Consider the following 22008-nt stretch of genomic DNA (forward strand, 5'->3'; position numbering starts at 1 on the left):
TGCGAGTAACTAAATCCACTTGCCCTTCTTCCCTTTCTTTCCCCTCTCTCCTCCCTGATGAAGGAACATTTATTCCGAAAGCTAGGAACGTAAATTTTCGGTTGTTTTCTGTGTATCTATTGGCTGCACTGAGCTGGAGTAAGTACTGGCCAGCCCCTCTATCTTTTTGTTAGTATTTGTTTCACACCTTTATATGAGATTTTCCATTCATTATTTAGACTAATGAGTTAGACGTATAAATATAGCTTTTTTTTTTTTTTTTTTAAAAAAAAAAAAAAAAAAAAGAAGCACAGTTTAGTTTCTGAAATGGGAGAAGTATAGTATCAGCCACTTTACAATTCACTAAAGAGGTTCTCGAAGTGTTTGGCAAAGGTGACTGTGTTACAGGCACCTTCTTAGACTTTTTCAAGCATTTTGACACTTCTGACGAGGTAGAAGCACTAGGTGTAAGAGGAATAGTAGATGAGAGGTTACAGTCTTACCTGGAAAACAGTATGAAAAAGACAGATTGTTAATGTGTCTGCTGATGATAAATTATTAGCGAAACAATTGTCAGACAAGAACAAATAAACACAGGTACGTCTCAGGACAGTGTATGGATACAATTCTCTCTCTCTCTCTCTCTCTCTCTCTCTCTCTCTCTCTCTCTGTGTGTGTGTGTGTGTGTGTGTGTGTGTGTGTGTGTGTGTGTGTGTGTGTGTGTGACTTCTCTGGCAGTATAAGATGCAGGGAAAAAAGTTCTCTTTGGTGATGACAGCAACATCATAGACAATGATAAAACAACAGAATTGCTATTAGAGAAAGCAAATGAAACCCCCTAGGATGTTTACAATTGGGTAGTATGTAATAAATTAACATTTGCACTTCAGTAGAAAGAGAGAAAACAACTCTGTCACATTAATAAAAAATGATAAATCTACAGGTAGTGTAACAAACATGAATATGGATTGCCAATTAACATGGAATACATACACAAAGATAATGGCAAAAATAATGTCAGCACTAAGTTACACTCTTAAGTTCCTATCATCAGTTTGTTCAAATGGCTTCAAGCACTATGGGACTTAACATCTGAGGTCATCAGTCCCCTAGAATTATAACTACTTAAACCTAACTAACCCAAGGACATCACACACAACTGTGCTGGAGGCAGGATTCGAACCTGCGACCGTAGCAGCAGCGCGGTTCCGGACTGAGCGCCTAGAACCGTTCGGCCACCGCAGCCGGCCATCAGTTTGTGACAGACAATGTTTCGTGGTGACATACTATTCCCATGTATGGTTAATTTTTAGCTATCAGGTCCTTTCCTGGGGATCAGAAGCACAAGACAAGGACACACATTTCAAAACTGCAGAAAAGGAGCATAAAAATATTAACCAGATGTTAAAAAGGGCAGGCTGTAACAATATTAAGAAAAGGATAGTTACTAACTATTTCCATATAAGAGAGATACTGAGCCGCAAATAGGCACAACAAAAAGACTGTCGCAAAATGAGCTTTCGGCCAACAAGGCCTTTGTTGAAAAAAACACACACACACACACACACACACACACACACACACACACACACACATATGACCACTGCCTCTTGCAGCTGAAGCCAGACTACAGGCAGCACCACATGATGGGAGAGGCAACTGGGTGGGAGGGAGGGGGGGCAGTAAGGAAGGGGAGGGATTGCAGGGTAGGGGTGGGAGACAGTACAGTGATGCTAGTGGGAGCATGCAGGGACGTGGTGGAGAGAGGGAAGGGCAGGTAGGTGGAGAGGGGGGAAAAAAGGCGGGGGGTGCGAAGGAGGAGATAATTAAAAAGACTGGGTGTGCTGGTGGAACAGAGGGCTGTGTAGTGCAGGAATGGGAACAGGGAAGGGACTAGATGGGTAAAGACAATGACTAATGAAGGTTGAGGCACTGCTGCTTGTAGACTGGCTTCAGCTGCCAAAGACTGTCATCAAGTCTCTCTCTCTCTCTCTCTCTCTCTCTCTCTCTCTCTCTCTCTGTGTGTGTGTGTGTGTGTGTGTGTGTGTGTTTTAGGCTTTGTTGGCCGAAAGCTCATTTTGTGACAGTCTTTTTGTCGTGCCTATCTGAAGTCAGCATCTCTGCTATATGGTGAGAAACAACAATCCTTTTCATAATATTGTAATAACCATGAGTAATAGTCTTACCCACTGTAAAGAACTAGGTAAAAAGCTAGGTATTCTTAGTGCGCCAAAAGAGTACATCTACTATCCTGTTGTATAAATCAGGGAAAACATTACTAAGTATTTCAATAATAGTTCTACACATAACCATGGAACAAGAGCCAGTTTCGACTAACATTACCAAAGAAAAAGAAACAGAAAATTCAAAATAGAATGTTCTACCTGGAAATAAAATTGTGTAATAAACTGAGTATGAAGATGAGAAATATTACTAAAATCTGTCCAAAAAGGCAGCTAAGGTGTTCTTCATATGTAATGCATACTATAGAAATAAACACTATTTAAAGGACTCAAGGGTAGTGGTTAGTAATGAAAGGGGAGAACTATAACACCCTGTGACATTATAATAGATGATCACAATATAATGCTTTTGCAAGAAACCCATGTGTCAAGATCTACAGAATGTTATGGTAATGTCTTGTCTGTCTCCTAACTCAACATCTCATTTATTGCTGACTCAGTTTTTCAGGCAGACTGAGAAGTGGCCATGAAGATGTCCACAAGGCATAGTTGCATGTCTATGGGGCTGGAGTTAGTTTTCCAAACAGACTGAAGTGAGTGCAAGGCTCATACTTACATGTTTGTGGTTCAGGAGGTGCCAGTGGGTGTTTTTAGTGTGTGCAGTGATGCAGTCTGCAACTGTGTTTTACATTATTATAAATTATTGGGTGCAAATTGTGTGTAAACCAAAGAACAGTAAACAACAGGGACTAACCAAATGAGGAATTCCAGTTGTCAACACACTGAACATATTTTCAGGAGGATGAAGTTTACTCTGTATGGTCAATCCTGATTTAGGTTTCCCACGATTTTCTAGAATCATTACAGGCAAATTCCAGGAGCAAAGTCATGTCTCACCACCTGCCCTATCATCTTAAAATATACTTGCATTTTCTTTGTGTCTGTATTTATTTTCACTGAATTATGGTGACAAATCACATACCACAGGATGAATTAATAAACCAAATGAAATGTACCACTCACAGATGATTTTTCAGGGTTGTAACTGATGACATCACTATAAATGAACACATTAAATGGAGGGACACTAACAAGGTTATCTTTCAAATTTATTACAAACTAGATACACACGCATTGCAATATTTCCATTGCGTTACACTGTGATCAATCTTATCCCACTGGATTTGCCATGCACCTCATGGAGTATAGATGTAAATGTAGATTTTTGAGGGTGTATCTAAAAATGTATCAAATATAGATACCTATCAAGACCACTGAGATAACAAAAAAACAATAATATAAAAGACTATGTACAAGGAACAGTAAGTACAGGATGATACTCGAAACCATGTAAAAAATTAGAGGACTGGTACAGTGTGTCATAACAAGCAATTTTCACACACTAACTCACTTCAGCATCCCTTAGCGTTCAGATTAGCTATCATTTAACAGAGCCCTGTGCCACCGACAAGGGAGGCATACAACCTGCCATCCTTGTCAATGTGGTAGCAGATCTGCACAGCAATGTTTCAAATTTCTTTGCAACATGAAGCTAAAAGAGAGGTGGAGTTGATGTTTCATGACCTTTATTTGCAAACAGTTGAAATTATGACCTCCTGCTTGAATGTACGCTGTGCAATGAGACCCGAGTATTGTCACCCCCTTTCAAATATCCCTGCTAAAGTGGAAACTGCATCAGAGGCTGCCATAATTTGTGATGTCATCTGTTCATCTATCTTGATAGGCATTTTGTAAACAACAGATTTAAAGTGTCCCCAGACGAAAAAATCTACGTGCACCAAGTTAGGGGATCATGCAGGTCATGCTGCCAGCCCACTGCACCCTACCCAGTCCTCACCAAACGTCTCATCCAAACAATTTTGCATTGCACGAGTGAAGTGCTCAGATGCACAATCATGTTGGTATAACGTGCGCTGTCACACATAGAGAGAAGCAAGTTCCGATAACTTTGGCAGTGTTTCCCTCAACAAGATTAAGTATCTGTGTTCAGTCATCAGAGTGGGCATGTGTGAACGAATCAAATTATCGCCTACCAAACTAGCCCAAATGCTGACAGTGAAGCATTCTTGGTGACCATGAATAAAGGTGGGATTGTGACATTTGAACACACCTTCCCTTTTAAAAGTTGCCTCATCTGTAAAAAGTACAAAGCATGGGAATACAAGTTACACGGCACACTTCTCAAAAACCACTGGCAGAAGTCAATGAGACGTGCAAAATAATCTGGGTTACGGGCCTGAATTTCCTGAAGGAGGTAAGGGTGTAAATCATCTTCATTCCACACATGCCATACTGTGGAATGGCTTACATTCATTCCTCAAGCAACACTCTGCTAGCTTGTTGAGGGCCGGTCCTGCAGTGCTAAAATCTCCTCTTCAAGCTCTGGCATATGCACTGTGTGCAGACAACTGTGTATGTCAAGCCTTTCCACCTGCCATCACAAAATAAACGCATCAGGTTTCAATGTAGGCCTTAAGTGCACATGCGCCATTACGATACCTTGTCAGTGGACAACTCACCTGAACTGCATCAGTCTCTCTTACGGACTTGTGGATGACGGTGCACAGTGCCTCCACCTGCTGCTCCATAAGAACTGTGCCTGTCTGCCCTTTTCTCCCACGAAAAGTATACCATTCCCCATGTACTGTGCACAGTACCAAATACAAGAGTGTCCCCATTTCTTGACACACTGACGCAGGGCGAACCAGACTCCTGCACTGTGTGCAGGTACCGTCCTCTGTATGACACGGTATCAACGAGGCATTTGCAAAGCCAAATACAATGCATTCAGGTCCCAGCAAATGTCAGAAGAAACTCTGTGGTGTTATCCCACCCAGACTACCTGCTACTATGTCAACTTGGATGGTGGGTTGTGTGCCTACCTTCTTGGCAGTGCGTGATGCTGTTACGTCACACCTAGCGCTGAATGCTAAGTGATATGGACATGGGTTGCTATGTAGAAGTTTCTTGTTCATTCATTCTACCAGCCCTCTCATTTTTTACATTCATTTTAGAAACAACCTATACATAAACAATTTTCACATGTATTCAGTAGTATTTGCCCCCACAAACAAGGGTGAAATTTTGATCAATTTTTATCACATGTTATCATATCACATAGACTAGTTCCAGATTTGTTCAACATTGGCTGTTTCTCTTGATGTACATTTAAGTGGCTGCCAACATTAAAAAAGCAAACATCTATACTCATATTAGCTAGAAATTAATTACCCAACACAGAACTATGTAGTGATCTCACCCAATTCCGTGGTAACTTTGGTGCTGTTATGAGAAGTGTGTCATCTATACATTGACAAAGTAAGTAAATATGAAGGAAGGCTGTGGTTTGGAGTTGTGTAGGCAATGGGATTGTTGGAGACTGCTCAAATTTGTTTTGGGCAAGGAAATCAGCTGTGACAATTCAAACCATCCTAGGATTTACGTTAAAAGTGATTTAGGAAACCTAATTCTGGTTGGCCAGACTGTTATTTAAAGAGTCATCCATCTAAATATCAGTATGAGTAATGCCTTATCACTACAGCATCTCACTTGATGACATAGTAAGGTGACAGTCCAAGTACCGATAACAGCTTGCAGACAATGCACAGAAAATTGTTTAGATACGTATCAGCAACACCTAACAATTTTAATTATTTCCATGAAATAAGAGTTTGGACATTCTTTGCTATAGTACCATTAGCAATACAGTAAATGCGTGTACCAGTATGCATTTGTTTATTTATTCATTCATTCATCCAGGGATCATTTTAAAATGATACTGGATTTGTCATCATACTACAATCAAAGCAGATCAAAAACATACACATACACACTCCGTCTTCAGGCCACGAGTGGCCTATCGGGACCATCCGATCACCGTGTCATCATCAGTGGAGGATGTGGATAGGAGAGGCGTGGGGTCAGCACACCGTTTTCCTGGTCGTCATGATGGTATTCTTGACCAAAGCCACTAATATTCGGTTGAGTAGCTCCTCAATTGGCATCACGAGGCTGAGTGCACCCCGAAAAATGGCAACAGTGCATGGCAGCCAGAGGATGGTCACCCATCCAAATGTCGATCATGCCCGACAGCACTTACCTTCGATGATCTCATGGGAACCAGTGTATCCACTGCAACAAGGCTGTACACAGAAAAATATAATTATGTTAGGGCAGGGCAGATGGTCACCCATGGCCTTGATGCAGGAACCATCCCAGCATTTGCCTCAAATGATTTAGGAAAACTAAGAAAAACCTACATTTGGATGAGCAGACAAAGCAAACTCCAGCCTCCCAAATATGGGTCCAGTATCTTAACAACTGCACTGTATCAAGCAAATATTTTTGTGTAACTAAACGTTTTGTATTTCATGTTTCTTAATAATAGTGTAGGTAATGGTCTGGGAATAAAAAATAAAAAAAGTAATTCTTACGATACCGGTACCTTCAATTAATAAATTACAAATATACTGAGATGCAGATCATGATACCAACACAATGTTGGAACTATATAAAATAGTCTGTTTTCATATGCACTGTCAATCACCACTGCGGATAAAGAACCCCGTTTATATTCGTTTTACTGCTTCAGTTGACATTCTTGACGACTTTCTTGTGTTTGTGACGTCTATCATACAAGGTACACTCAACACTGATTCGACAAGAAATATACATTAATAAGTATCGGCGCAACAACGTACTTCAAATTACATATTATAACGGCCTGAAACGAAGATAAAAGGTTTAGATTACTAACTACATGGCAGGTGTAGCCTACTCTTTTCCTCTTTTGTTCAAACATCGCGCTACTGCGTCAATACAGAATAATACGGGCTGAAAGTCGAAAATTCGCCGGCTTCGTGAATTACGGGTGAACTGTTGTATATGTCCTACAACATTACTCCACTGTCAACGGCTTTGTTAAATAAATGAACTGAACCTGAAAAGTGAAAACATGCAAATAAACATGCATTTTTCTACGTAAATGACGCTAAATATGGCCATCTTGAGCCTTACCATGGGCCGGGATGAGTATGGTTGCACGTCTTGTTTCGTAGAACGAATCTTGGAACCAATGTTGCTGAAAGACTAACATGAAAATTATATTAGAACGTGTCGCTTATTTGTTTAGAACTACATATGTTATGAGGACGTAAATATTAGCTGTCAACCTTTGCCAACGATAGCAAGAATAACAAATGACTAGCGCCACAACAAACTGTCAACGGCAGAGTACAAATCTGTGATCGCGCATGTTATTAAGGGCTCTGTGGTCCGTTTTGTACTGGTATGTTTAAGAAACACTTCAAATATTACAAAAGTAAGTGTCCTCCTCCAGATTTATCAAACGTAATAAACTTCAGAGATGCAGAATTCGAAAAACATCAGGTGAGTTGTTTCTATCCGTAACGAAATAACATACAATAGATAGTATGGACCCTACAAAACTCACAAGTTTTTACTTCAGGACGTGTCATGTCCGTGGAGGCAGTATACCTGCATGATTATATAGCTCTGACATCTTTATGAAAGTGATTAACTGCTTAAATTATAATTATCGTATACCAGGACTGACTAGTTTGTGGTTGACGTCACCGGTAGATGTGGACTAAGAGAAACTCTTAAACGCCACCATCCATACAAAGGAAATCATTAATACCTCCTTCATTATGCTATCGAAAATCCTCTCAAAAACATGGGTTTGCTGTAGCCGGCGGAGAAAATCATTAAGAAATTATCTACTTACAGGGAATTATTCAGTTGGGTTTCTTCTTTCCAAATCACATACTAAATTTATTCAACAAATCCCGGGATGCTTACTTGATAAAGGAGACAACCAATTTCTTTCCCTTTCTTCATTTAAGTCCATCCTCTGTAAACCACTTTTAAAAAAAGTGCATGCCAGTGTGTGCTACCTATCATACCGTTTATAGGCCTCCTTCCCTTTCAGTTCACATTTGGAGCGTGGGAAAAATGACTGCCTGAAAGTGTCTTTGCAGACACTGTCTTGAGTTCTACCTAAGGGTTTGTAGTATACTCCTAGATTTCTCACTTAATACTCGTCCTTGAAAGTTTGTAAGCAGGCTTTCACGGAATAATTGGCGTATACCTACAAGCATCTATCTGTCAATCCAGGTTTTTCTGCATTTCCATGATGCTCTCTCTCAAGTGAAGCAAACATGTGATAATTTTTGCGGCCCCTCTTTGCATTTGGTTTATGTCCCATACACTAGAGCAATAATCTGTGCTGGGTTGGACTAGTGTTTTATAACTAATTCCTTTTATATACTAATTGCTTTCAGTTCTTGCAGACTACTCAGGTATTGGTATGAGTTGCCTTATTCCATTTATGACTCATTTGTATTGTAGTCATAGGATACTAGTTTCTTTTAATTATGTAAAGCCTACAGTTTTACTTTCAAAGCATGTTGCCAGTATTTGCAACACTATGAAATCTTATCATGAGCAGGCAATATTTGCACAGCTTTTATCTGACAGTAGCCTACTTCATTACAGATAACTGCATCACCTGCATATACTCTGAGATTACTGTTAACATTGTCTGGCAGGTCATTAATAGACATCATGAACAGCAATGGTGCCAACACACCTCCTGGGGCACACCCGAAGTTATTTAGTTATAACTCCTGATGACTCTTCATCCAAGACAACATACTATGTCATTTCCTTCCACATAATCCTCAGTACAGTCACAAACTTTGTTTGATGCCCCATATGATAATACTTTAATTATTAAAAGTTAGTGTGGTAATGAGTCAAATGATTTTCAGAAATCAAGAAATACTACATCGACCTGATTGCCTTGATTTATGGCTTTAAGGATATTATGTGAAAAAAGTGCAAATTGGGTTTCATATGATTGATGTTTTCAGAATCCATGCTAGACAACATGGAGGAGCTCATTATGTTTTATAGATACCACCTTATGTTTAAGCACAAACTTAGATTCTACCACTGGGTGCAGCTTTTGTTTAAGAGGTCTATGCTATACTATGGTTAAAACGGGGGCAAACTCAGCTGAAAATTCTGTGTATAACCTGAAAGGTTTCATCATTGTTTAGAACCTTGTTTAATTTTAACAATTTCAGCCGTTTCTCAACAACACTGACATTCTATAGCCTCATCTTTGCAGTGATGCAAGAATTAAGCAGGAGTACTAGTTCTATATCATCCTTTATAAAGTAATGTAAGAAAATGGTGTTTATCACTTCTGCTTTTTCTTTGTTAATCTGAATTTTGGACCCTTGTTCATCTAAGAATATAACTTTGGTGCTACTGAGAGCATTACATATAATTATTTTATTCATGGCTGTAATTTTCAGCAACTGTAGCACATATTTTTCAGATTAAAATTCAGTCATCGGTTGCACATATATTTTTATTGTATTTTACTGGTTTAAAAAAATTAATTTGTCATCTTTAGAAAGTGATGACTGGGTGTTGTGTGATGTCCTTAGGTTAGTTGGGTTTAAGTAGTTCTAAGTTCTAGGGACTGATGACCATAGATGTTAAGTCCCATAGTGCTCATAGCCATCTTTAAAAGCCAACAAAATGAGGGATATTATAAAATTTGAGAGCATAGCTATATGGTTATGTGAAGTATGAGACATATTTTACAGATACTTATTAAGTATTAGTTTAGTAGAAGTCAGTATCTTCTTCATAGAAGCGTAATGCCATTACATGTCCAGAAATGCACATATTTTATGTGATCATTGTGAACACGGATTGACGATTTACAGTTGCTGAATCACATCTAAGTATCTGTTGTGCTAGCAGCAAGGAACATATGTAAAAGCATAAAATATAACCAAAGTATATAAAGAAGTTATATACAATACAGTTGAAAAAATGTGGCACATAGTTCAGATGTATAAAAGGAGTGGGCTAATTTTCACATTTTATAAGAGGTGATATGCAATCAAAATGGTGTTTGTTTTTTAATGCAAGTTGATAATTCAAAAAATCTTTTGAATTTAGTTGGGTATGTTTATATATTTCAAATTCTTCTAAAAGGTTCATTTTGTAGTAGTCACTGTTCCTTTAGAGACACCTTGGCAGAACTACACTCCACTGCAGTCTCCGCTCAAGCTCGAGTGATTATAGTCCCAGATTCTCAAACTGAATTTTGCATGTATGTTGCTTGCCACTACAGTCTTTAAGTCGTTTTTGTCATTTAGCCATCACACAGCTTTTGTGTGACTCTTACGGCATTCCAGTTGAGAGGTGTAATCTCCCCCCTCCTTCCTAATTCCACATCAGAGGTATACTTATGTGTCTCTCAATCTGCAGAAATAACCAATTCCAAAGGGTTTCCAATTTTTCTTAACAAATGATTTTCTACTATTACTTTAGAATATTATTTCATAAATGAATCCAGAAATAAACATAGTAACCAGTACAGTATTGCGTAATTTATAATAGAAATTTTAAGTGTGCAAATATTTCGTAATTTCAAATGTTTCTGAAAAAGTAATTTTAACTGTACATTCAGAGCTAGTATTTATTGAGTGTAACATAGAGACTGAAATTTTTTATTAACTAAATACTTCTCATAAAATTTATCTTGAAAACTAACATATTGTGTATAAAATGATATGAAAGTTTTCAGGAAAGCAACTGAGATAATATTGATCTGTCCAAAGCTTGAAAAATAATACTGGTATTGACAACTACTGTTGAGGAAAAGTAATGCTAGAGGAGAATGTCCCTACACACACCATCTGCAGTACAAATTGGTGGTCAGCCCACACAAATTTGTCCTCATAAATTTATCCATCACCATTTTTACCTTACGCACGCTAGCATCTGCATGCTGTGAACATCTGGAGCGGACATCAGGATCTACGCTGATTGGATCTCTTAATCACAATTAAGATGTAGTTTAGTGCTCTCCTCCATTTCTTAGTAGAGTTGGCTTTTGGGTCCTTTTCAGTGTTCAGCAGCATCAGGATGATTTAGAAAAAGCTGCATCATTAAAACATAGATATCTTATTCTTTTCATCTGGCATCTTCACCACTGTGCCACGTGGCACTGTGACTGATGGCATAAATGTTATACCTGTACTTACATGTTAGTTGTACAGTACTTTGAGTATGTGGGATTTAATATTAATAGGCCATATTCCATGTCATATGAAGGAGCAGTGCATATCTTAAGTGCTAACGAATGATCCCACATATTGAGAGTGCAAGGCCAAGATTATGCCAGTTGTAACCTACTGATGTGAAATCTGGACATAAACGAACAGCTCAGAATATTTGAAAACAGTGTCCTACCTCACACAGAGTGAACCTGAAGGTGTGAAACAATTTTTCTGGGTCAGGATGATTGCAGGTACTAGTAGATGGGAACAATGGCAGGAGGGTGTCCACAATGAGGAAATCAAAGAAAAACTGGGAATGAACTCTATAGATGTAGCAGTAAGGGCGAGCAGGCTTAGCTGGTGGGGTCATGTTATACGCATGGGAGAAGCAAGGTTACCCAAGAGACTCATGGGTTCAGCAGTAGAGGGTAGGAGGAGTCGGGGCAGACCAAGGAGAAGGTACCTGGATTCGGTTAAGAATGATTTTGAAGTAATAGGCTTAACAGCAGAAGAGGCACCAATGTTAGCACTGAATAGGGGATCATGGAGGAATTTTATAAGGGAGGGCTATGCTCCAGACTGAACGCTGAAAGGCATAATCAGTCTTAAATAATGATGATGATGATGATGATGGTCAGTTTGATTTTTCCACCCTGACATTGTAAGATCAATAAAAAGTCATGAACAGCATGGCTTGAACCAGTTTTTTCACAATGTACACTGGGAGAAAAATAAAAAGTTACAACTGGAGGCCATCTGGAAGAAGACAGAGAGAAAGGTCGAGAAAACCATAGATAAATGGTGTGAAAGAAAATATAAAACTGTACGAGTTAGAGGATGGCGTGGAACTGCAATCAAGAGGGCAGAACAGAGGAAACTTGTTGAAGATACCTGTGCAGAGTTGTACGCTGCGGGAAGAAGAAAATGTATATTATGTTAGCAATCCACAAAATGATTTATTGGTCAGTGAGATAATTTACTAATAGCTTCTCTTCAGGCTCAGAGTTTTCTTTATCACCCCTTTGTGAGAACTTTCCGTGGAAGAAGAGAATGGGTTTTAAGTATCTGGTGTTGTGTTGTTGAAATGCACATATTTTTTCTGTGCAAGGAATAATATTTTCTGCAATATAATACTTTTTCACTCGGAATATGTTTGTCATAGTGTATATGAACGTTTTGTTTCCTTTTTTGATTAAAAGTATGCACACTGATGAATATAAAAAATACACTACCCCACACACACTTCAGTGTGGAACAGAACTTGAAAGTTGCTGTTCTGATACAGTTATATTAATATAAAAATATTAATGGAAGAATTCATGTGCGTGATTTACACTGGCTGACGATAAAAGTGAAGCACTCGAGGGGAAGGTGGAAACAAAATGAAATTTCACGCATTGAAAAGATCTGCTATGTTATTTCAGTGATTAGAAAATTGCGCCAAATTTACAAAGAACTTGGCAGTATAACCTTCCAGTTGGGAAGGGTTCCATAAAGCTTTTGTATTCTCTCCTGGAGAAATCTAGTCCAAAACTATTGTAACTGATCCTTGATGACATGGATACTTGAACTGGGACAGAGAGGTGACATTTTGAGCTGCCCCCCCCCCCCCCCCCCCCCCATGTTCTAATGAGGACAGACCTGGTGTCTTGCTGGCCACAAGAGTACCTCAGCATCAGGCAGACAGTTCACAGGGACACGTGCGATGTGTGGACAAGCAGTGTCTCATTGAAAAATTATCTTATTTTGGATATTTGTAATTCAGCCCAGATTGGGAAAGAGTGGCATGACGGTGTTGCTTGAACAGAATCTTATGCCTCTGGTCGCTGTTGGGCCACTTGTGAACAGAAATTGGAGCACAAATTTTCAGTTTCTCCATCATACAGAGAGCTGAAAGTATTTTGTGAAATCACTGAAGTTAATATGATGTAGCAGATAAGAATAGCAGTTGGCTAGTTGATTGGTTGGTGGGGGGGGGGGGGGGGGCACACAGCAATGTCACTGGTCCCACAACCCTTGGCAGCAGAATCTAAGGAGGAACAACACCATACAGTCCAGTCGATGCGAAAGGATAACAGGCAAACATGGAGGCAGGAGGAAGGGGGCAGCAAGAACAGTAAAGAGAGGATTTGGAGAGGAGTGAGAGCAGGGGACAAATCAGACATACTGTGCATGAAGGGCCACTGCTGGGGACTCATCCCAATCCCCACACTATTGGGGGGGGGGGGGGGGGAGTTGAATTTGACCAGTGTGGAGGTAAGGCCGAAGGACTTCCAAACCAACACCAATGCTAACCAAAGGACTCCAGCTCTGGAAGGAAATCCAGGTACTTAAATCTGGAAGGACACCCCACTTTTACGAAGAAAACTGAGGACAGTTATAACCACACAAGGATCATCCACTAACATCCAAGGTAAGGATAGTGGGAGGGCATATTTAGCATGAAGGCCAAAATGTGGGCGCATCCCACCAAAATATGGACCATGAGGGGTGCCCAGCAACTACAAAGGGATGGAATGGATGGAGGGGGGGGGGTTATCACAGAGTAAAAAATAAGGGTCAACCTGGTATGGCTGATAAGAAGACAGCAGAGGATGATAGATTCTCACTGAGAAATACCGAAGGAAGAATGCAAAATGTATTAGACAGGGGGTGGCTCCACAAAAGTTGGCCCATGACTGAGCAATAAGAACTTTTGACATAAAGCCGAAAATATACCCCTGCTGGGGTCACTGTCAATGGGGGATTAGGTAGCAGCCCCTTGCCCCAATCCCAGCCAGATGATTGGGAGCTCATTACCTGGGATAACCGCATAGCTGATAACCTAAAGGAAATCAACTGAACAAGCAGCACAGTCAAGATTGGTGAGCAGGTCGTGAATGACACAGAGCAAGGTGTGGTGGGAAAACACTGGGCAGTAACCTGAAGGCAACTCATTGAGTTGGTACACAACAAAACTCAGGTTAGGGAAGACCACTTAATAAAGTAGAGGACCTGGTGAATGGGCATCAGTTCATACATCCCACAAGTGTTCTGTGCTAAGAGAAGATGTGAAGGCATATCTCACGTGATCAGCGGATGTAGGGCCATCAGTGTAAGAAATAATAACATCCTGAAACTCTCCTAAGAGCGGGTGGAACAAACAATGGAACACCTTCAGTGCGATGGAGCATTTCAGATCCCAGAAGTGATCCATTCAGATCTCACGCCGAGGCACTAACCAATGAACGGGGGTGTTGAGGAGAGAATATGGGGACCAGGACAAAGAAGGAAGATAGAAATCATGGCGAAGAGAAGCGAGATGGAGCCCAACTGGTAAACATACCTCGTGGCTGGCAGCTGGTGACTGTGAAAAGAATAGAATGGGTGGGGTGAGCAGGGAAACAATGGATGGTGGTGGCGTAGAAAACTAGGAGCTGGGACTGCTGAACAGAAAGGGGGAGGGGGGGGGGGGAGGACAGGTCCAAGTATCAACCAGAAGACTATCGACAGGGGTAGTGTGAAAGGCACTGACAACCAAACAGGTATCACAGTGGTTGCCTGGGTCCAAGAGGAGCAGTATGAAGAGGGCAGCTGACCCATAAACGTGACAACCATAGACCAGACAGGACAGAACTAAGGTCTAATAAAGGTGGAGAAGAGTTGAACAATTCTCACCCCAAAAGGCGTGGGCAAGTAAGCAAAGGACACAGAGTTTACGGAAACAGAAAATCTTCAGAAGGCAGATATGGGGCAAACAAGTAAGCTAATTGTCAAAAAGAAGACCCAAGAAATGGAAACAGGGGACCATGGTCAGGTATTGAGAGCTGAGTTAGAGCTCCAGATTCGGTGGACTGTAGTACGGCACAGAAATGCACCACCCACGATTTAAGGGGAGGAAATTGAAAAACACTAGAGATGGTCCATGTGGAAGTGTGTTGGATGGCACTCTGGAGCTGTTGCTCTGCAGAGACCATCAAGTGGAACATAGTCCAGATACAGAATCATCCTCACACAGAGCAGGGGTGACCAACATTCCAACAGAAGCCATGAGTCGATTAATAGCGATGAGCAATAGAAGTACACTTAATACAGAATCCTGTGGAACGTTATTCTCCTGGATTTGCGGAGAACTGAGAATGGTGTCAACCCAAACTCTTAATTACTGGGGGACATAAAAGGGTGAATAAATATCAGGAAGGGGGGGGGGGGGGCTGGAGACTCCACTCACAAAACTAAGTAATATGTGATGGTGCCAAGCCATTTTCTAGGCCTTACAAAGATAGAAGAACACTGCGACAAGATAGTGGTGCTGAGGAAAGGTCTATTGAACTGTGGTTTCCAACTGAAGCAGATGATCAATCAGAAACTATCTTTCCCAGAAAGGAGACAAAAGGTTCGAAGACTTGAGGACTCAGCAGATCCGATGAGCCACCATCCATCCAAAGAACTTGCAGAGGACATTGATCAGATTGACTGGCTGGTAATTATCGAGGGGCGACAGATAGTTGCCTGGCTTTAGGGACCGTATAAATACAGTTAAACACCTGGAGGAGATATTGTCGTTATGTAGTTTTGGGGTACTGAAGCAATTGGTTATGAATGGAATGGGGAACTGTTGTGACATAGACTCTGGCATTTTATAGACCCATGGTGAAGACAGTCACATTTCTGATAAGCCTCAATTAAGACACTTTTCCTTCTTATAAAATGGGAAATCGAATGAGTGTGGAAAATGATGATCATGATACAGGAGCTCCCATCATGGAGTGGACATTCACAACATAGAGGGTCTGCTGTATAGCATGAAGACACATGCCAGAAACACAAACCTCAAAAATACCCCAAGGGTGGTAGAATGTATGGCTTCACTTCGCACCGATAAATAACCTTAATCTTCTTGGGAGGGTATCCACCTCCAGTGCCAGAATAAAGGTGCTGGTATCAATTTGATTGCCCTTGCGGCCTTTCTGAATACATCATACAAAATGAACGCCCCACTGTTCCAGATTAGAGTGGACTACTACTTCAGTTTGTTGGAGAAGTTCCTATGAAAAATGACACCCTGAACCATATGCAACAAGTTTTGATCAGCAGTTAACCTTACCACATTTTACTCAGTGTGTCTACTTTGCCAAACTTGTCTTCTGTAGTTTCCACAAAAAAAATTATGGCTTGGTGGTGGGAAAGTATCCTCGTCAGTCCTGGTGCAGATCTGGTAGCTGGAAAATGGTTTCACAAAAAGGCACCAATCCTGGCCCTCCTCCCAGTGGGTAGCCAGGAAAGGGAAGGCAAAAGTGTCATAAGAAGCATCATTGAAGGATGCATTTCCAACTAAAGAGATGGCTGTGGAAGAATGGCCCGTTAACACATTTCATATACAAAGCATCCACTCTGATACTACCCACTCTGATCAGGGGCTCTACCCACAGGCGCCACCTACCCACAGCAAGGCTATCTGGCACAGCAGCCATTGAGTAAAAACCAGGAGGACAGCGAGGCCGGTGTAAGCAAAGACACAGCGTGAGGGGAATGAGCGAGCACAGGGACAGAGGGCATGGGTAAGGAAATGCAGCCTGGGAAGAAAGAAAGATCCGCAATAGCTCAGGGCCCCGTGTGCTCCATACGTGAACTCAACAAAAAGCCATGACTCCCCTGGGGTTGAGGGAACCTTGTAAGATGGAGAGCAGTGACATTTCTTTCCTTTCAGACTTGCTATACATTGGTATTTGGCCACGAAGCAGTGTATATACAAGGTCTGTAACATCCTTAGTATGAGCAAACAAAAAGAACCCATTCTGAGAGAAGGTAACTATGAGTAATAAGGACACAAGGAAAGGAGGAAAGAAAATTCACCCTTTGTTGTGGATCACATGATCCACCCTTCATGATGGTATTTATGGAATTCAATAGGTGAATGAATAAATCATGCAGACTACCATGAAATTGCCTGAGTTACAGAGGTCCAGCCACCTGGATATTTTTTACTCCTCCTCCTGTTTTACCCCTGTTAACTACCTGATCTTTTTCTCTTGTAAATGTTGTTAATATTAAATCTTTACTTTCATTTTGAATTAATTTTTGTTCTCTTTACCTTACAGAAAGTTAAGAGAGTTGAACTCAAGGACAAAAACATTGACGATTTGACCAACTTTGGTCTGAAACCCATCAACATGTGGAAAATGTATGAGATTGCTGACAGTCCGGGTATGTTAAGTTTATCAAATTCTTACCAACCTACAGTAATTGTAAAGGCCATGGGCCTTCCTGAACTAATGAATGATAAAATTCTTTTAGGTTTCTTCGTCATCCCAGATCCATTCACAGGTACAGGACAGAGGTACTGGATTCAGAGATGCCTACGTGACTTTACGATGAAACCTCACAGCCGACTGAACCTCGATGCACATGGTGACCTGATGAAAGGGGAGGACTGGTGGGAAACTTGCTGTAAGTAAGTAGGTTGGTGTACTGCCATGATTCTTAAGTGAAATCAAGACTTTTACTAATAAACTTGTTGCCAACATCTGAACAGATATGACGTGAGAAGCCAGAACCTCTTAAAGAAATTACGATGGGCGACACTGGGGTATCATCATGACTGGGACACCAAGGTGAGTTATGAAAGTGCTCTTTAACTGGGTTGAACATTGTTTAATTTCTTTGTGTAAAAGTTGTTATTCACATGGCTTACCAGGAGGCTAATTACTCACAATAGCTTGTTGTTGTTGTCGTCGTCGTCCTCAGTCCTGAGATTGGTTTGATGCAGCTCTCCATGCTACTCTGTCCTGTGCAAGCTTCTTCATCTCCCAGTACGTGCTGCAGGCTACATCCTTCTGAATCTGCTTATTGTATTCACCTCTTGGTTTCCCTGTAAGATTTTTACCCTCCATGCTGCCCTCCAATCCTAAATTTGTGATCCCTCGCTGCCTCAGAACATGTCCTACCAACCGATCCCTTCTTTTAGTCAAGTTGTGCCACAACCTCCTCTTCTCCCCAATCCTATTCAGTACGTCCTCATTAGTTATGTAATCTACCCATCTAATCTTCAGCATTCTTCTGTGGCACCACGTTTCGAAAGCTAATATTCTCTTCTTGTCCAAATTATTTATTGTCCATGTTTCCCTTCCGTACATTGCTACACTCCATACAAATACTTTCAGAAATGACTTCTTGACACTTAAATCTATACTTGATGTTAACTAATTTATATTCTTGAGAAACGCTTTCCTTGCCATTGCCAGTCTACATTTTATATCCTCTCGACTTAGACTATCATCAGTTATTTTGCTCCCCAAATTGCAAAACTCCTTTACTACTTTAAGTGCATCATTTTCTAATCTAATTACCTCAGCATCACCAGACTTAATTCGACTACATTCCATTATTCTCGTTTTGCTTCTGTTGATGTTCATCTTATACCCTCCTTTCAAGACAGTATCCATTCCATTCAACTGCTCTTCCAAGTCCTTTGCTGTCTCTGATAGAATTACAATGTCATCGGTGAACCTCAAAGTTTTTATTTCTTCTTCATCTTTCTTCTCCAAATTTTTCTTTTGTGCCCTTCACTGCTTGCTCAATATACAGATTAAATAACTTCGGAGAGAGGGTACAACCCTGTCTCACTCCCTTCCCAAACATTGCTTCCCTTTCATGTCCCTCGACTCTTATAACTGCCATCTGGTTTCTGTACAATTTGTAAATAGCCTTTCACTCCCTGTATTTTACCCCTGCCACCTTCAGAATTTGAAAGAGAGTATTCCAGTCAACATTGTCAAAAGCTTCCTCTAAGTCTACAAATGCTAGAAACGTAGGTTTGCCTTTCCTTAACCTTTCCTCTAAGATTAGTCATAGGGTCAGTATTGCCTCACATGTTCCAACATTTCTACAGAATCCAAACTGATCTTCCCCGAGGTTGGCTTCTACTAGTTTTCCATTTGTCTGTAAAGAATGCACGTAAGTATTTTGCAGCCATGACTTGTTAAACGGATAGTTCAGTAATTTTCACATCTGTCAACACCTGCTTTCTTTGGGATTGGAATTATTATATTCTTCTTGGAGTCTGAGGGTATTTCACCTGTCTCATATATCTTGCACACCAGATGGTAGTTGTGTCAGGACTGGCTCTCCCAAGGCCGTCAGTAGTTCCAATGGAATGTTGTCTACTGCCGGGGCCTTGTTTTGACTCAGGTCTTTCAGTGCTCTGTCAAACTCTTCACGCAGTATCGTGTCTCCCATTTCATCTTTATCTACATCCTCTTCCATTTCCATAATATTATCCTCAAGTGCATCGCCCTTGTATAGACCCTCTATATACTCCTTCCACCTTTCTGCTTTCCCTTCTTTGCTTAGATCTGGGTTTCCATCTGAGCTCTTGATATTCATACAAGTGGTTCTCTTTTCTCCAAAGGTCTCTTTAATTTTCCTGTAGGCAGTATCTGTATTACCCCTAGTGAGATAAACCTCTACATCCTTACGTTTGTCTTCTAGCCATACCTGCTTAGCCATTTTGCACTTCCTATCGATCTCATTTTTGAGACATTTGTATTCCTTTTTGCCTGCTTCAGTAGCTTATATTTAAAATTATGGTAAGTTGATGCCAGTGTCTAAATTCTTTTTACCTCAAGCACTTATCTATACTTATATTGTGAAACTCACTGTGAAATGCTATGGAAAAATGGTGGCAACTGTTGTATCAATGACTTAAAAATGATTTAATATGATTTTTCATTTGACTCTTCTGAATCCAGTTTACTCCTACTTTACAGCAAGTCAGTGGTAGTTTAAGGTGTTTCCATTTTCTTCTTTCTTTAATAAGCACACACATTTTCTTTTGTAATTATGATGCTATATGCAATGCTTATTGGTACAGTTTTGCAGTGAAGCATAGAATCAATATTATCTCTGCCCCCCCCCCCCCCCCCTCCCCCGTCCTCCCTCTTTCTTTTGTGTAAGAAAAGAAAAGACTTGTTGTCTAATGAGAAATCTATGGTTGTTTCAAGCTTTCAACAATTTTATTGCAAGACACACTTCCGCTGTTATATGTGGCTGGTTTCAACCATTGCTGGTTACCTTCAGATCCTTACACAATACACAGCACACTGTACGAATTTGTGTACAACTCATACATTGCTGCAGCTGTGATAGTTGAGACACTGCATAACTTGTGTTTACACAAAATGTTACAGCTTGCTGAATCTTTGACAAGGATCTGAAGGTGACAAGTGATGGCCGAAGCTGCTCGGCTGTGAACAGATGAAAGTTAAATGTAAGGCAGCAAAATTTCAAAGCATCGCAACGAAACTAGTGTCAGTAACTTCCATATTGATTAATTTTCTGTTAGATGATATAAATAATTAGCACCCTCATTTCCAGGTTGTAATTTCTTGTTGCTCTGTAAAGTACAACATGATAGTAGATCAGTGCAGTTTCTGGAAATAACAGTAGTACATACCTAGCATTGTCGTAAATAAACGGGGAGAAAAACAGGATGGAACAGAAGTATATGTATGAGGACAGATCATTACTCACCAAACAGGATGAGATGTGCCGAATAGCAGTCTGGCGTACAGAAAGGACGTACTTTAACAGGCTGGCTGGGGGCACTGATCTTGGCAGTTCCTCCAAATATCAATTTTTTTGACTGATTGTAATAATAGACAAATTGTCTGAACCATTTGAAATCCGAACTGGTCTTTGTGAAAGGCATGTACTCTCATCATTACTGTTTGTGGTCTTTGTAAGAGGCATGTACTCTAACCATTACTCTTCAATTGCAGATCAGAGGTGGTCACGTGAGAAAGGATTAAGAAATGTCAACTGAACAACAAAATTAGCAATTGCTAGCATTCGTAGGCAATTTTGCACTACTTGCAAATAATGTAGAAGAGGCTAAATGTCAAACTTGAAGTACTTGGGAAAAAAAATGCAGCAAACGTTGGATTGCAAATTCCATTGGGGTGGGGCTAGTACTGAAAATGGAAATCTTGCCAGTCTTTACGGAAAACTCATCAGCTGTTCGAATGAACAATAGCAAAAAAATTAAAACTGCAAGTAAGTTCACAAGATCAACTGCTTTGCATTCTCAGGCGATCTTGCAACCCTGTCTTTGAATACCAATACAAACTCTACAGAGCAGATAAGTATACTAAAATAGCAAGCAGAAAAAGCAGGACTTAAAATTTCCTTAAAAAAAGAAAAAAAAAAAACTATATGGCTAACATATGCCCCTCCTGAAGAGGGGCAGCAGCCTTTTCAGTAGCTGCAGGGGCAACAGTCTGGATGATTGACTGAACTGGCCTTGTAACAATAACCAAAACGGCCTTGCTGTGCTGGTACTGTGAACGGCTGAAAGGAAAGGGAAACTACGGCCGTAATTTTTCCCAAGGGCATGCAGCTTTACTGTATGGTTAAATGATGATGGCGTCCTCTTGGGTAAAATATTCTGGAGGTAAAATAGTCCCCCATTCGGATCTCCGGGCGGGGACTACTCAGGAGGATGTCGTTATCAGGAGAAAGAAAACTGGCGTTCTACGGATCGGAGCGTGGAATGTCAGATCCCTTAATCGGGCAGGTAGGTTAGAAAATTTAAAAAGGGAAATGGATAAGGTTAAAGTTAGATATAGTGGGAATTAGTGAAGTTCGGTGGCAGGAGGAACAAGACTTCTGATCAGGTGACTACAGGGTTATAAACACAAAATCAAATAGGGGTAAAGCAGGAGTAGGTTTAATAATGAATA

General features: G+C 40.5%; 2 protein-coding genes across 7 annotated transcripts in view; one reads left to right on the plus strand and one right to left on the minus strand.

Annotated features, from left to right (window-relative positions):
• The window catches only part of LOC126291999 (beta-1,4-glucuronyltransferase 1-like), a 92456-nt gene extending 85021 nt beyond the window's left edge, over positions 1–7435 (minus strand). For 2 of the 4 annotated variants that reach the window (XM_049985780.1, XM_049985779.1), the window contains exons 1-2: positions 7355–7435; positions 7200–7271 (exon numbers count right to left, since the gene is read on the minus strand). The gene's annotated coding sequence lies outside the window, so the exon portion shown is untranslated. Of the gene's footprint in view, positions 1–6627; positions 6818–6939; positions 7166–7199; positions 7272–7354 lie in introns of those variants that run through there. The other 2 variants (XM_049985781.1, XM_049985782.1) reach the window with 2 other exon arrangements.
• LOC126292000 (nucleic acid dioxygenase ALKBH1) overlaps positions 7375–22008 on the plus strand; it is a 28927-nt gene continuing 14293 nt past the window's right edge. For 2 of the 3 annotated variants that reach the window (XM_049985783.1, XM_049985784.1), the window contains exons 1-4: positions 7375–7571; positions 17371–17476; positions 17567–17723; positions 17805–17883. In XM_049985783.1, the coding sequence (XP_049841740.1) occupies positions 7473–7571; positions 17371–17476; positions 17567–17723; positions 17805–17883 (441 nt within the window). In that variant the 5' untranslated portion in view covers positions 7375–7472. The remainder of the gene's footprint in view (positions 7572–17370; positions 17477–17566; positions 17724–17804; positions 17884–22008) is intronic. The other variant, XM_049985785.1, reaches the window with a different exon arrangement.

The sequence above is a fragment of the Schistocerca gregaria genome, chromosome 9, assembly GCF_023897955.1.
Source record: "Schistocerca gregaria isolate iqSchGreg1 chromosome 9, iqSchGreg1.2, whole genome shotgun sequence".
Classification (NCBI taxonomy): Eukaryota; Metazoa; Arthropoda; class Insecta; order Orthoptera; family Acrididae; genus Schistocerca; species Schistocerca gregaria.